Source organism: Oryctolagus cuniculus, chromosome 10, assembly GCF_964237555.1.
Source record: "Oryctolagus cuniculus chromosome 10, mOryCun1.1, whole genome shotgun sequence".
Lineage (NCBI taxonomy): Eukaryota > Metazoa > Chordata > Mammalia > Lagomorpha > Leporidae > Oryctolagus > Oryctolagus cuniculus.
In genome coordinates this window covers 74,723,604-74,740,964 of record NC_091441.1, presented here as the reverse complement: position 1 = coordinate 74,740,964, position 17,361 = coordinate 74,723,604, and the positions used below count along the sequence as shown (strand labels likewise).

Genomic DNA, 17,361 nt, shown 5'->3' with positions numbered 1-17,361 from the left:
TAGACCTTTTTCTCCTCCACCTCCCAATCTCTTGTTACTCTGCCTTTCAACTGCAGCTCAATTCACAATAGCTAAGGTATGGAATCAACCCAGATGGCCATCAGCTAATGACTGGATAAAGAAAACGTGGTATATATACTATTCAGCTATAAGAAAGAACAGAATCCTGACTTTTGCAACAATCTGGCTGCAACTGGGAATCTTTATGTTTCTTGAAATAAACCAGTCCAAAAAGACAAATATATGTTTTCTCTGATATGTGGCAGTTAATACAGAACACAAAAAAATGTATTAGAATGAATCAGACACCTTGTGATATGATTGGTTTTTATAGCCCTTGTTTATACTCTTGTGGAACTGTGTTCTTCCTACTTTTTCTTGTTGAATATTATAGTTTATAGTAAATTAATCCTGTGATTATAGATTGGATTAAAATTATGTCATTGCAAAAATCAAAGAAAAAAGGAGGAAGGAAGGAGGGGGATTGTGGGAGGGATAGGAGATGTATGGAAATATGATGATCTTATAACAGTACCTATGAAATACATAAAATCTGTTCTCCTTCTATCAATAAACTTTTTAAAATATTTTCCAAAGACAAAATAAATAATAAATAAATCTTTAAAAAATAAATCAGGGAGCCTAATTTAAACTCATACTGACCACCATGATGCCAACCACATCTGTGACTAAGCCCCATATCCAGATGGGTCACACATTTCATATGGACAGGTGTTGAAAATGGGAAATATTTGTTTTATAGCAGTGAGTATTTTTAACTGAAACCCACAGGATATTGGGGGAAAGGGACTTTGGTTGTATATCACAGAACAAAGAAGGCCCAGAATCTTTTTATTTGATGAAGCTTTACTAGTTTCATCCTGGTCAAAAAGATCTTTTCTAACTTGTTTATCTCTCAATGATTCTCATCCTCTCTACAGCGATAAGTGTTTGCTTCTCTGAAAAATGTGATTTATATATTAATAATGTCCACTGTGTTCCCATAAGTGACCAAGTTGCAAGAGTGAGCACAAGAAGCAAATCAAACCAGCATTCTAGCCTCATACTGGGGAGCTAATTAAATTATTTTCTTAAGTGCTGAAGTTCATTTTCACTCTTGGTAGCTATTTTGTTAAGCTTCTGAATTTCTAGCAACACATTTCAATTTACACCAATGTATTTCAGACCAACGTATTTCAGTTTATACTTATGTAGCACCACATCTGCAATTCCAATGCCCCAGTGAAGATGATGTAGAGGTACACACACACACATTGCATTTCACATCTACTAGGAGACTTCAAACAGCTCATAAAAAAAATTAAAAGTAAGATCATTCTGGTACCAAAAATTTTTGACAGCCTTGAAGAATTTTTTCATGATATGCACTTTCCATGAACTTTTTGAAGATAGTGTGTACATATTAGATACTTACAGGAATGTTCAATAGCATATATTAATATGTGTGTGTGTGTGTGTGTGTGTGTATGGGAGGGAGGGAGGAAGGGAGGGAGGGAGGGAGGGGAGAGAGAGAGAGAGAGAGAGAGAGAGAGAGAGAGAGAAAGTGGAGAGAGTGCATAGACTCCAAGTTGTGTGTCAAGGTCAAAATTTCAGTAACAAACGATAATTGTGTCAGCACTGTCAGTGCTGTTACATAATCAAAATGAATTTGATCTCTCTTGCCTTTAAAATCCTTTGTTAGAATCTGTAAGTTATGTTTATCAGCTTCTCTGGATGGACTACTTTTGTAGAGTTTCTTATGTTCCACTCAGAGGACAGAATCTAAAGCTTGAGTTACCAAGCTTTGAGGGTAACTCACAGACGCACTAGCAGTCCCTATGCTCTTGGCCTTGCCCTGAAGCTTCCTCAGTAGATGGGAAAAGCAGAACAGAGCACTGCTTACCTCCAGAGTGTGGCGGGGGTCCACAGAGCAGGACGACTCCCTGGCCTTCACGCACTGACACCGTACTTCTCATTTTAGTTTTAAAATTTTCAAGATCTGATTTGAAGACAAAACAAAACTGAATTTCAGAAAGGATAATGCAATTAAATTTTTATACCAAGCAATATCTTTCTTTTGGAAAGAAATTTGAAAAATCTCTTCATAGGAACTTCCAGAAGACAGCATTTATTTTGAGGAAGAAAAGTGGGATTTTGATTTCTTTCTTAAGGTTTCTAGGAAGTTCAGCAATACAATATAGATATACTCCCATCCCAGTGTCAAAAACTGGCGAAGGACTATCTGAAACCGTGAAACATATATTAGAATGAATTAAGCAAGCAATATTATTCAAAGGAAAGGAAATATCCTGAGTTGAAAATAAATATGAATAGTACGATTTCCACATCTGCCACAGTGATTCATTATATCATGATGACTTTTAGCTTCAGCTTATAATAATGAACAACTATTTAAGGATTTTTCTAGAAAGCCTGGGATTTTCTTCTACTTATAATTGTTGTTATTTACAAATAGACTTGGAAGTACTGAGCTTCTGGATGTAAGTCCTGTTTGTCCCATGCCCTGAAAGGCTCTGTAGAAGACATGTGCCACTGAAATTACCAAGTAATTAGGATTCGATGGATAATAGTAAATTAAACCTGTATATGCTTTTTAAATTTATAGCTTTAGGGGCCGGCGCTGTGGCGCAGCGGGTTAAAGCCCTGGCCTAAAGCACCAGAATCCCATATGGGTGCCGGTTTTAGTCCCAGCTGCTCCTCTTCTGATCTAGCTCTCTTCTATGGCCTGGGAAAGCAGAAGATGACCCAAGCCCTTGGGCCCCTGAACCCATGTGAGAGACCCAAGAAGCTCCTGGCTCCTGGCTTTGGATGGCGCAGCTCAAGTGATTGTGGCCATCTGGGGAGTAAACCAATGGATGGAAGACCTCTCTCTGTCTCTACCTCTCTCTGTAACTCTGTCTTTTAAATAAATAAATAAAATGAATGATTAAAAAATTTATAGCTTTAAAAATAAAAATGATCATTACAGCCATCATAATATTTTTTCAAGTATTTAGTAATCTGTCACAAATACCATCTTGATTATCAGTGGTTATTGTTAGAAAACATTTAATTTCCTCCAATAATAATCCAGGATAGCAAATAATTATTCGTGTTTTCTAGCTTTAGACTACAGTAGAGAAAATTCTATTGGCATCATAAAAGTCTATGGGAAGAAAGAAAGATTTATTTTCTTAACTCCAACTTCAGAAAAAATGCTTGTGAATTACACAGTCAGTAGACTCGATGGTGTCACTTTCTGTACCAGAACAATTGCATTGTCAACATGTGAAAGAGTATACTCACATCATGGAGCTTAAGGGTTGAAATAGATTATGTTAATGGTGACTGTACAAAGTGAGGCAGTGTATGTGTTCTAGAATATAACTTGGAAAATTTCACGGTTTTTTGAAAAATGGAGAAAAGCACAATAATTGTCTTCATATTGATGAAGCCACAACCTGTAGACACTTATGAATATTCTAAGCACCATAAATCAGTTTGGCAGAAGGAAGTAAGGTGGCCAACTTGCTTTATTTTATTGCTCCTGAAATATGGTGTTAAATTACTAGGTTTTAAATATGGAATAAAGTGATTCAGCAAACTCACATACACTTTATGCCCAGGAAACAAGAAAAAGTGCAATGCCCTCACTTTAACCAGAGGTACCTTACAGAAATCATACTACAAAGCACTGTTATCAACTCAATCTGCAACTAAAATGCAATATTCTTAAAACATTGAGGCTCTTGAAGTGTAGCTGAATTGAAACTGAAAAACCAGACCATTCAAATATTCCCCAAGGGCTAAATGAGAAAGCACATCAGATCAGATTGTGACCTAACCATGGAAAAAGAACTTCCAAATACTACTTTTTTCAAAACTAAGTATGTATCATCTTTGTTGTTTTCTTGCCCAATGCTTTGTCTTCTTCTGCTACACTATTTCATATTGCAGAAGCTTTCCACAAGATTGTAACTAGAACATGAACACACAAACACACACACATGTACAAAATCCCAGAAACCAACACTGACTCCTCCAAAGGTAAAATCCTCTTGTGCTTCAGCACAAACATTGTCTGGTTCAGATCTGCCCTCTGGTATGGACACCTGCACTGATATCCTCTCTGCAACACGTGAAGGCAAGAGGCATGGTTTTGGAGACCTGATGCAGCCACATGGAACACAAGCATGAGGGACAGCCAAGGAAAACAACAGTGGTGGCTCCCATCTGATATTCAGGGCTTTTTTGAGAACACAGCATTGGGACTTCAGTGGGATTTTTCCCCCATAAGACAGTATCTCCTGAATGCTTAGCTAATGTTATTCAAAGCATAGTCCAAGGATCACTTGCATCATTATCATCTGAGATTTTAAAGATCAGTGAATTAGGATCTCTGGGGGTTAAATCCAAGGATCTGAATTAATCTCAGAACCTTAACCACACCAAGTACCTACCACTTTGTAGTTTACCATTAATATGTATAAGGTTCAATTCAGATTATGTATCTTAATACATCTCAAATTTTTTGGAACTTATGAAAATGTCTTGGAGATAGAGAATCTATTAAATATGCAAGTAGCGCAAGGGACGTCCAAGTCACTTATTAAATAAATATTCATTGAAAGCTTATAAATCTCCAGTCCACTAGACATTAGGTTTTGAAGGTATGAAGGTATACTTTCAAGGTGAAAAAGACAAACAAGGCCAAGAATGGCATTTTAAATGGCACTTGCTGAAATGGCAGTAAGTACACAAAAGAATGACATCTCAAAGAGTACAGGTTGGCCAATTAGATGGTTCGTGTGATGTAGGTGGGGTTGGGGGGGGCAGGTTTTTTTATTTATTTTTGTCAGACAGAGGGATCAACATGGGAAAAGTGCTGATGCATAAGACCACATATGTCATAGTCAAAGAAAAGCAATATTTTTACTCCCTTTGCTGGGAACTATGAGAGAAAAGTATTATAAATGTATAAAAACCTCCAATTACTAAAATATCTGACAGATTACACAAGTAACCCAAACACAGGTCATGCTGTATGCAGTTCAGTTTTGGCAAGAATCATACTGACAACATCTCTGCCCAGAAATTAAAAAAATAAATAAACTGTAGTCCAGTATTTACTGGGTAGAGACTTTTCTAACTTTTCTCTTCCTCAATTCTTGCAAACTAGAGTCTTTCCACTAGAGTCTCTAATTACCTAGTCTTTAAAATAAAGCAACATAACTAATAAAGTCAACAAAGAACTACAAGTAGCACTGTATTTAATGGTGAATAAATGAAAGTTTCCCCCTCATGCTAGAAATGTGACAAGAATGTCCATTCTCAACATTTTTAGTCAACACAGAATTAGATGTTCCAGTTACTGCAATAAGGAACAAAGGAAGAAATAAAACTATACTTCTTGAGATAATATGATTGTCTAAATTGGCAATCAAAAGGAATCTGGAAAAAACCTCTTATTACTAATAAGTAAGTTATGTAGATCAGAGGATATAATATGTATGTACTAATAACAAATAATGTGAAAAACTTAGATTAATAATACAAAGCATACACAGTATCTTTATATAAAAAATTATAAGATATGGATAAAAAAAGAAGAAAAAACCATAAAGACCTAAATAAATGAAGAGACATACTATGTTCATGGAAAGTTAGACTAAATACAGTTTTCAATTCTCCCTAAATTGGCATGTAAGTTTAATTCAATTCCTATAAAAATTCAAGCATGTTGTTTTAGTTTTTTTTTTTTTAATTTATTTGACAGATAGCGTGAGACAGTGAGAGACACAGAGAGAAAGGTCTTCCTTCCATTGGTTCACCCTCGAAATGGCTGCTACGGCCGGACCTACACCAATCCAAAGCCAGGAACCAGGTACTTCTTTCTGGTCTCCAATGCAGGTGCAGACACCCAAGCACTTGGGCCATCCTCCACTGCCTTCCTGGGCCACAGCAAAGAGCTGGACTGGAAGAGGAGCAACCTGGACTAGAACCCAGCATCCATATGGGATGCCGGTGCTGCAGGCAGAGGAATAACCAAGTGAGCCACAGCGCCAGCCCCTATTTTTATTTTTTTGTAGATCTAAAATTCATATGGTAAAGCAGTAGCCTTAAAACAGTTAAGATAATCTTGACTAAAAAGAATCATTATACTTAATATCAGGGCTTTTTTTTTTAATAGCCATAGTGATCAAGAAAGTATAGGGTTGGCAGAGGGATAAATACACAGAACAAACTCGAGATCAGAAATAGACCTACATGAATATGCTCAATGGATTCCCAACAAAGGAACAAAAGCAACTCAAGAGGAGAAAGACAGTCAGTCATACAATAAATAGGGCTGAAGCAGTTGGATGATTATACTAAAAAAAAAAAAAAAAACAAAAAACAAAAAAAAAACAAAAAAAAAAACAAAACAAAACAAAAAAAAAAACAACTTCACCCTAACCCCTCTCAAATACAAAAATTAATTCAAAATGGATCACAAATTTAAACATAAAACATAAAACTGTAAGACTTTTAGAAGAAAATACAGGGGAACATTTTTAGGATCTAGGACCTTGTAAACACCAAATGCATACTGTCCACTAAAAGATTAATAAATGGAGTATCATCAAAAGAAAAAAAAACTGTTTTATGAAAGCCCAGGTGAAAAGAAAGAAAAGAAATGTCATGGGTTGGAAGTAAATATTTTTAAAATGCTTATCAGTGAAGGAAGAGTATCTAGAAAAAGTAAGACTTCTCAAAATTCAATAGCAAAGGGCAGGAGGGCATTTGGCTTAGTAGTTAGGAGGTTGGTTGTAGTGCCACATCCCATGTCACAGTTCCTAGGGTAGAGTCCCAGCTTCTTTTTTAATCCCAGCTTTCTAGGGGGCAGTGATGATGGTTCAAATGCTTGGGTCCTTCCCATCCACATGGTAGACCTAGATTACATTTCCAGCTCCCAGCTTTGGCATAGTGCAGCCTTGGCTGCTGTGGGCATTTGGGTGTACACAAGCAGATAAGAGCTTCACACTCAAATAAATAAATACATAGATCTCAGTAGTAAAAAATATTATTTAATAAGAAAATGTTACAAAAGATATAAAAAGACATTTCACTGAGGAGGCTACAGAGATGGAAAATAAGCACATGAGAATTAGCCATTAGGGAAATACAAATTAAAATCACACTGAGTCACCACTGCTCACTTATCAACATGGCTAAAATAAATAGTGACAGCAGAAAATCCTGGAGAAGACATGGAAGGTCTACCCATTATTGCCTGTGGGAGTGTAAAATTTTACACTCTGGAAAACAGTTTGTCAGTTCTTTACCATATGACCCAGCAGTTGCACACTTGGGCATTTATCCCAGGGAAATGAAAACATATGTTCTTGCAGAAACCTATACACAAGGTTCATACAGCTTTATTTATTTATAATAGCCCAAATCTGGAAGCAACCCAGATGTCCTTCACTGGATGAATGACTAGACAAACAGCAGTACGCACATACCACAGACTACCACTCAGCAGTGAAGCACAATTAACGACTGATACTCCCCACCACTTAGATGAATGTTCAGGGAACTGCACTGACTAGGAAGAACAAACCCTGAAAGGTTACACACACTGTGTGATTCCACTTGCATAACATAGTTTAAGCTATAACAATTTAAGGGAGAAAGTGTTCAGCCTAGCCCTGTGTCAGGATTGGGATTCCTAAATCTGGATCCTGATTCCAGCTTCCCACCAACACAGACCCGGAGATGCAGTGGACCCTGGCTTTAGTAATTGAGTTCCTGCTACTTATGTGGGAAACTCTGATTACATTCAAGGCTCCTGGCTCTGGCCCCAACCCAGCCCCAGCCAATGTTACATTTGGCGAGTAAACCAGAAGATGAGAGCTCTCTGTCTCTCTCTCTCTGTTGTCTCACTGCTGCTCAAATAAATATTTTAAAAATAAATTTCGAATTTTAGAAATATATGAAAGGGTCTTTTTCTATTTCTGTGGGAAAATCCATGTGGATGGTTTCTGGTGTGTAAAAGTCCCTCACTTGATACATATCTGTTAGTTTTCTGTATTAGGCCAAGTTCCTACTCATCACTCATCAAGCATCCCAAACACCTCACTGATCGTACTGTGTACAGGACCACAGGAAACCACTCATATATACGGGAAAGGAGACTGCATGGCTGTGACTGTCCCTATCATTCATGTGCTTAATTTGCCATCTGATTCCACTGTGTACCCACTGCTGATGTTGATTTCTCATGCGGGTTAACTTAGATAGCCAACTGTTAAGCAGAATAAAAGTGTTATCTCTGTACAATTTAGAATCACCCAAAAGAATGACACCATTTTCTGCATGGCAAACCCTGTGTTAGGCCAAGTTAAAGGAGTTTCATTAGGCAGGATAAATCAGAGTTTAATAGAAAATAGGCACTGATAAGGTCTATTAAATTGGGATGGGTACTACAGAGTGTTCTAAACATATCTGACCAAAATATTCTGTGTAGAGCACTTTATGGGTAGACTGGCAAAAGTGACACCTGCAACTGGCTATGTAAGAATAAAAAAATGACAACAACAGACTATTTCCCCCTAAAAAAGATTAAAATGGAAATGAAATTTGGTTCTAAATTAAAAAAAAAGAATTACAGCTCTGCCTCAAAACACTTTGTGACCACTTGTAATCAAGCATGAGGAGCTAATAAAATCAGTGTCACTGAACACTGCATGTGAAATTTACTGCTTGTGTAACCCAATCTAATTCCATGCTATGCAGTGAAATGCTACTTGTTTCAAATGAAATTCAAAATATTGCCTAGTAGTGATAATTGTGCTAGGGACACACAGAGATAGGTCATGAGATGGTCTTTCATTGGTAAGTAACACATGGATGCCTTTAACGTTGAGTGTTGAAATGCTTAGTGATTTGGTAGCTACCAAATTAAGCCATGACTCAAACAGTGTAAATGACAAGACTACCTTTAAAAGAAGCAGGTCATTGCACGGCAGTGTACAACTTTCTTCTATCGCAAAGGCTGACAAAAATTCTTCAATGAACACATTCCAAAAGGCAGTCAAAATCAAGACTGCAGTTGGCTAAAATTTTTACCTTCATTTCCATAGTATCAGATTTTGTAAATTCAGAAGAATCCCATGAAAATGTTCAGTTTCATGAACAAGTGGTAAAGTTTCAATTAGTTGATTAATCTCATCAAGGTATTTCCACTTCATAAGCCAAAAAGAATGGATGACTACAACCTTTATTCATCTTAAAAAATTACTTACTTAATTTTGAGAGACAGTTGCTGTTATCTCTTCTGCTGGTTCACTCCCTAAATGCCCACCATGGCAGAGGTTGAGTGGGGACAAAGACAGGAGCCAGGAACTCAATCCAGGTCTTCCACATTGATAGCTAGAACTCAATTACTTGAAACATTAACTGCCGTCTCCTAGGGTCTACATCAGCCAGAAGCTGGAATTGGGAGCAGAGCTGGGGCTAGAACCCAGGCACTTCAATGTGGATGCAGCCTTATTAACCAGCTGTTAATAAGTCCAAATGTCTGCCCCCTCCCACCCACCCCCATCACTCTCTTATTCTCCTCACTCCCTCCTGCCTCCTGAGATCCTGTCCCATGTAAATCTGTCACCCAAGTTCTTTCTGAAGCTCTGACTTGTTGCAAACAAAAACGATTGAACTTTGTTGAAGAAGCCATTGTTTTTACATGAAGGAAAAATTTTATTTTCCTGAGACACACTTTGTCATGGAACAATTTTTCCTCAGGGGATGGGAGAGCAATAGGGGAACTCCAACATCTGGGTGCATTATTGAAGCTCCCACTGGAAGCAAGGAGGGTTTGATCCCACATGAACCTCTGAGAAGCTGACAGAAGCCTTCAGAATCTTCCTTTTGAAAGACACAAGTTTGAGTTAGTTATGCGAAAGCTCCCAGCCCCCAAAGTGGAGGGTTTTCTTCAAGGAGGGCAATCTAACCTCCCACATGGATCTGCGACTGAATCACAGGTGTATACTGGGGATGTGATACATGGCACAAAAATGTCTACTGTAAACAGGCTTTTTATGAGTACTATAAGTCGCCCACTGGAGTCTCAAGTAGTCCATACTTTTCTAAGGCTACTTAGGAAATAGGGAAGCTAATCTTAAGATCTCAACATCCTCAGGAACTGTCATTAGGTTCTGTGCTAAACCCAACATGGGGAATGTCAGCACCAAGGGTGAACTTGAGGCATCCACGCATACTCCACCAAGCCCTACCCCACAGGTATTCCACAGTTCAGCTTCAGCTCTGCCTTCCACCTCTCATTCAGTAGTGTCTGCCACCCATGCTCCTAGGTTGACATTGTAACCCCCTCACGATGACGGTACTAGGAGGTTGGGCATCTGGGAGTCCAGGACACTGAAGTCCCCTGGAATGACATTAGTGCCCTTATAAAAGAGGCTCATGGGAGCTTGCCTGCCTTTTCTGTCCTATGAGAACATGGCAAGTAGGCACCATCTAGCAAGCAGAGAAAAGGAGAGTTCTCATGAGGCACTGAAACTGCTAGCACCTTGACCTCAGACATCCCAGCTTCTGTAAGTGTGAGAAAAAGAAACTCCACTGTTTATAAATTCCCCAGAGGTGTTTTATTATATAGTAGCTTAAACTGATGAATGCAACCCCTTTCTCTGGCATCCCCTACTCCCAACTGCATACACAGAAGCATGAACAAATTATCTGGCTTCCCCCAACCACAAAATGTAGGCCCCAGGCAAGAGATCCCCCCCAACCTTCACAGATACAGCACACATTCATCTTCAAAACCAGCCACATGCCTTTGATTACATCCTTGAAACCACTGTTTTTTTTTTGTTTGTTTGTTTGTTTGTTTTTTCCCCCCACCTCTGCATTTTCTACACTTTGAGATTTTCTGATCTTGTTCATCTATTCTGGAGGCTTTGCCAAAATTAAAGTCATTGTCTCTAGGCTTGCAATGACAAAGGTCCTCCTCTAAGAACTTCCACTTCTTTATTATTATTTCTCTCAAGGATCCCCATGCCCCATCTGTCCCTTCTCCTTTCTACATTTGCTCAATCCACTAAATTTGATCATAACAACTGTTTCACAAAGCTCAGGCTTTCTCTAACGCATTTCTCTCTAACTTCTCACCACCACCATATTAAATTTTTTTCTGAAACTATTTTATGACAAAGATTCGGCTGACACATACTAAACATATGGCCCCACTACACTTGTTTGTCTTCTACACCATAGCATCTCCAAAAGAATATGCTTCTTAAAGCAATGACTAAATGGGCATACAAAGGAATTTAAGCTGGATAAATATGCTAGGCACTGTGATAAAAATTTTCTGGAAGTTATATCAATTTACATAAAAGCTTTATTATGAAAGTATTATTTTTCCATTTTGCAGAAAGCAGTGGTCCAAAGCTATTACGGAATTTGAGGAGTATGAAGGTGAAAACGGTGGACCAAGACCCACATCCAGTTCCACTGATTTCAAGTCCAGTTCCTCTGATCTTTGTTGAATGCGACAAGTCCATCTAAACTCTGGGCCAGTCTCTTCAACTACAATTTTTCTCCACCCATCCAATCCATCTATCCTTTACTGAGAGTTGAGTCCAGTTTTCTTCATAAAGCATACTCTCAGTTTTTAAGACCTGCTAAAACATCTACATGTATTTCCCGATGCCAAGATATTGAATCAGTCCACAATTCTTGTCCTAACACCCATTCAGTCGTTCAACAGAAATGCATATCCATGTGTATATGAAGTACTTGCCTATGTCCTAGGCATTTGGACAAGGAAGCATGGCCTGTGACATTAAGTATTTCTAATTCTAAAACTCTGCTCACATCCCACAATTCTTCTTTCAACTTATGTTAAATCTGCTTTCCCTCAAAGTGTAGTTAAAAATATTCCCCTCTGTGCAGGCATCATTCTCTGAACACTGAATGTTTATGGAAATTGTATACAAGATCAGTCCTCTCAGCAACAACACCGAGGGCAGGGATCCTTCCAGCGCCTCACGTTGCCTTTCCTGGGCCTCGCCATGCACCTTCCCAGCACAAATGCCCTCAGTGTAAACAGTGCAGTCCACTCTCTCTGTGACACTGTCCAATATTTAGGACCACAGGGATGTGTGTGCCCAGTAGCTCCTCTCCAGCTTGATTTCTCCCTTCCATCAGCTGCATTAACTGCATTAGTTCAAAACTTCGTAATTTCGCTGAAATTAAGTCACTGGAGAAATACCAAAGAGATTGTTGAAATGTGAATATGCAAAGGAAGGGATCTGTTGTTTATTTAAAAAACAAACTTAGAAGCTTTTGAAAAACTCAATAAAAGAAAGTCACCTTTCCTCCCTCAAAAACTGATGTCAAAATAAATGGAATAGATAGTGCAAGACAACCATAAAAGCCTGGAAACACAAAACAAAATCTTTATACTATTTATTCTATTTCTGTACCCAGGTTAATTCAAACAGTATTTTTTTAAATTATCACTCAAATGCAAAGGAAAATAATAATTGGAAATCACAAAAAATTCATAATGGGTGCAGTTTATACAAATAATACAATGACCTCTTTCCTCAAACTACAGCACTTGGCACATGAAAAACAAACAAAAATAAAAAGTAAAAGCATTCACAGTTGTGTATTCAAAGAAAAATTAATTTGTTTATGATAGGGATGCACCTTTCTTTAAATGGTTTTTGTTTCAAAAAAATTTTTCAAGCAAGAGTCCAACTATTATTTCTGACTGCGCTAATGAGAAAAGCCCCTTCAGTGTTGAGTAGAAAGTGAAGGCTTGCTAAATCCAACAAAATAGACAAAGCCTGTGTTAGTGCTTCTGCTTTTGACAGCTATGCTCTTTATGTATCTACTCTATGAAAAAAAAACCCTCTCCAGTGATTATGAATGTTAATTTCATCTAGAACAATAAAGCTTAAACAGCTAATGTGAACTGAAGAGTGAAATAAAGCTTTTCTTTCTGAAAGGTGTTTCCTCTTCTACTCCCATGTATATAAAAGAAAATTCTAATTTCGTTATCAAAACTACATTTTTTTTTCATTTTTGCAGCAGCACAGCAACACTGGGAATCATTTTCCATTTCTTTGAAAGAATGATTCTCAGGTACACCTGAGATAACTCAGAAAATCCTGAAAACTACATTTGAAACATTAATTTGACTTCAATAGGGCAACAGAAACAGCCAATGATCTGATACAATGCATTATTATTTTTTATTTTTTGGTTTGTGGTTTTTTAAATTTTACCTCCCATATATAATGGAGGGCATGTGTTATTTGTCTTTCTGGATGCAGCTTATTTCACTCAGCATGATTTCATTCAGTTCAGATACCACCTCACCACTGTCAGAATGGCTAAAATCCAAAATGCAGAGAATAACAAATGCTAGCAAGGATGTGAGAAAAAGGGAGCACTTATACACTGTTGGTGGGAATGTAAATTACTGCAGCCACCATGGAAAACAGGGTGGAGATTTCTTAAAAAAACTAGAAACAGATATGCCATATGATCCCACCACTGGGTATATACTGAAAGATTTGAACAGAATAAATCAAAGATATACCTGTACCACCATGTTTAGAGCAGCCCTGTTCACAATGGCCAAAATTTGGTACTAACTAAGGTGTTCATCATTAGCCAGCTGGATAAAGAAAATGTTGTATATATACAACTGCAGCACAAGTCATTATTTAATAATATTAAAGAATATATTGACAACTCAGGACCCTAGGAGCTAAGAGCCTCAGCACCAGCTTTGGAGTGAGGTGAGACCAAACTACAGCAACCCAAGCCACTGGCAATAAAGCTGCTGGAAGAGCTTGACATGAATCTGGCTTGGAGCGTTGTAGGGGACAGTGTACCTGCCAACCTAGAGGGAAAAAAAGGGGGAAGGCACATTTCTCTGTCCCTGATCACCCAGCACCAGCATCCTGTAACTAGCTGAGAGAAGGTGGGTGCCATTTTGGACATACATTTGGAAATTTAGTCAGACCAAAAAAAAAAAATTAGAAAACTAAAAAACAGTGTCAGAGATTTATGGGATACTATTAATCGACCCAACATATGGGTCTTAGGAACTCATGAAGGCATGGAAAGAGAATGGATTAGAAGATCTTTTTAGTGAAATAATTACAGAAAACTTTCTTAATTTAGAGAAAGAAAGAGTCTTCCAAGTACAGGAAGCACATAGAACCATTAATAGACATGATCAGAAACAATCTTCAATATGACACATTGTAGTCAAGCTCTCCATAGTAAAACATAAAGAAAATATTCTATAACATGTATGAGAGACACAAGATTACTTTCAGAGGATCTCTAATTAGACTCACAGTTGAGTTCTCAACATAACCCTACAAGCTGACAGAGAATGGCAAGATATATTTCAAGTATTAAGAGAAAAAAATTGTAAAACCAGAATACTATACCCTGCAAAGGTCTCATTTATGAACAAAGCTGAAATAAAGACCTTCCATGACAAACAGAAATTCAAAAAATTTGTCAAAATTCATCCTGCCATGCAGAAGATGCTTGGGGATGTGCTACACACAGAAACAAAGAATCATGGTCATCACTATGAAAGAAGGTAAAGGAAGGAAATCACCCAGTAAAAGTACAAAGGAAAGCCAAAGTAAAAAAAAAAAAAAATAGGAATATCTATGGGAAAATGGCAGGGCAAAGTCATTACTTATCCTTGAATAGTAACCTTGAATGTAAATGTCCTCAATTTTCCAATTAAAAGATAAAGACTGGGGGCCAGCACTGTGGCTCAGCAGGTTATGCCCCAGCCTGAAGTGCTGGCATTCCATATGGGCACCGGTTCAAATCCTGGCTGATCTACTTCCAATCCAGCTCTCTGCTATGGCCTGGGAAAGAGTAGAAGATGGCCCAAGTCCTTGGGCCCCGCCACCTTTGTGGGAGACCCGGAAGAAGCTCCTGGCTTTGGATCAGCTCAGTTCCAGCTGTTGCAGCTAATTGGGGAATGAATCATTGGATGGAAGACCTCTTTCTCTCTCTGCCTCTCCTCTCTCTGTGTAACTGTGACTTTAAAATAAAATAAATAATTTAAAAAAAAGATAAAACTGGCTGCATGGATTAAAAAAACAAGACCCATCTATTTGCTGCCTACAAGAAACACACCTCACAAAGTTAAATGCAGACTGAAAGTGAAAGTGAAAGGATAGGAAAAGATATTCCAAGCTAACAGAAACCAAAAATGAGCTGGTGTAGCCATCCTAATATAAGACAGAATAGACTTTAAAACAAAGACTGTTAAAAGAGACAGAGAAAGGCACTATGTAATGATTAAGGGATCAATTCAGCAGGAAGATATGACTATTGTAAATGTATATGCACCTAATTACAGGTCACTTTGGTATTCAAAATAAATTTTAACAGATCTAAAAGGAGACATAGACTCAAATACAATAGTAATGGGGGACTTCAGTAATCCACTTTCTGTAGTGCACAGATCAACCAGATAGAAAATCAGCAAGGAAACAACAGAGTTAATCGACATTATAGACCAAATGGACCTAATAGATATTTACAGAACTGTTTATCCTATAGATGCAGAATACACATCCTTCACATCAATACATGGAACTTTCTCTAGGATAGACAACATGCTATGCCATAAAGCAAATCTCAGCACATTGTAAAAAATCAAAATCAAAATCATATTATGCACCTTCTCTTACCACAGTGGAATCAAAATAGAAATAACTCAGGAATCTCTAGAATATACGTAAACACTCGAAGACTGAACAACATGAACCTGAATGAACAGTGGGTTGTTGAAGAAATCAAAAGAGAATTCTAAACAATGTCTGGAAATGAATGAAGATGACAACACAACATATTGAAACTTATGGGATACAGCTAAAGCAGTTTTAAGAGGAAAGTTTATAGCAATTGGTGCCTATATCAAGAAATTAGAAAAGGCCGGTGCCGTGGCTCACTAGGCTAATCCTCCGCCTTGCAGCGCTGGCACCCCGGGTTCTAGTCCTGGTCAGGGTGCCGGATTCTGTCCCGGTTGCCCCTCTTCCAGGCCAGCTCTCTGCTGTGGCCAGGGAGTGCAGTGGAGGATGGCCCAAGTACTTGGGCTCTGCACCCCATGGGAGACCAGGATAAGTACCTGGCTCCTGCCATTGGATCAGTGCAGTGCGCCAGCCACAGCGCGCCGGCCGCGACGGCCAATGGAGGGTGAACCAACGGCAAAAGGAAGACCTTTCTCTCTGTCTCTCTCTCTCACTGTCCACTCTGCCTGTCAAAAAAAGAAAAAAGAAAAAAGAAATTAGAAAGGCACCAAATAAATGAGCTATCTCAGGGACACAGAAAAACAATAGCAAACCAAACCCAAAACTAGTAGAAAAGAAATAATTAAAATTAGAGGCGAAATCAACAAAATTGAAGCAAAAAATACAAAAAAAATCAGTGAAACAAAAAGCTGGGATTTAAAAAAAAAATAAAACTGACACACCATTGGTTCAACTAACCAAGAGAAGGAGAGAAAAGACCCAAATCAATAATATTAGAGATGAAAAAGGAAATGTAACAAAAATCACCACAGAAATAAAAATAATCATCAGAGATTACTACAAAGAGCTGTATGCCAACAAATCAGGAAACCTAGAAGAAATGGATAGATTCCTGAACACATATAATCTACCTATATTGAGCTATGAAGACAAACAAAAATAGATCAATAACCAAGACAAAAATTGAATCAATGATAAAGACCCTCCCAGCAAAGAAATGCCCACGGCTGGATGGCTTCACTGCTGAATTCTATCAGACATTTAAAGAAGAACTAACTCCAATTATTCTAAAGCTATTCTAAATAATTAAAAGAGAAGAACCCTCCCAAACTCTTTCTATGAAGCCAGTATCACCTTAATTCCTAAATCTGAAAATGTACAACAAAGAAAGAGAACTACAGACCAATTTCCCTGATGAACATAGATGAAAAAATCCTCAACAAAATACTACAATTGAATCCAAAAACACATCGGAAAGATCACTCACCCAGACCAAGTGAGATTTATCTCAGGTATGCAGGGATGGTTCAACATTCACAAATCAATCAATGTGAAACATCACATTAACATTGAAGGACAAAAACCATATGATTATTTCAATAGATGCAGAGAAAGCATTTGATAAAAATACAACACCCTTTCATGATGAAAACTTTAAGCAAATTGGGTATAGAAGGAACATTTCTCAGCACAATCAAGGCAATTTATGACAAACCCATGACCAGCATCTTATTGAATGGTGAAAAGTTGGACGCATTCCCACTGAGATTTG

The 17,361-nt window shown here is 37.9% G+C and overlaps 1 protein-coding gene across 2 annotated transcripts in view; it reads right to left on the bottom strand.

Annotated features, from left to right (window-relative positions):
* CNTN3 (contactin 3) overlaps positions 1-17,361 on the bottom strand; it is a 423,339-nt gene that overhangs the window by 167,494 nt on the left and 238,484 nt on the right. For both annotated transcript variants that reach the window (XM_051851466.2, XM_008260940.4), the window contains one exon: positions 1,904-1,999. In XM_051851466.2, coding sequence (XP_051707426.1) covers positions 1,904-1,999 — 96 coding nt within the window. The remainder of the gene's footprint in view (positions 1-1,903; positions 2,000-17,361) is intronic.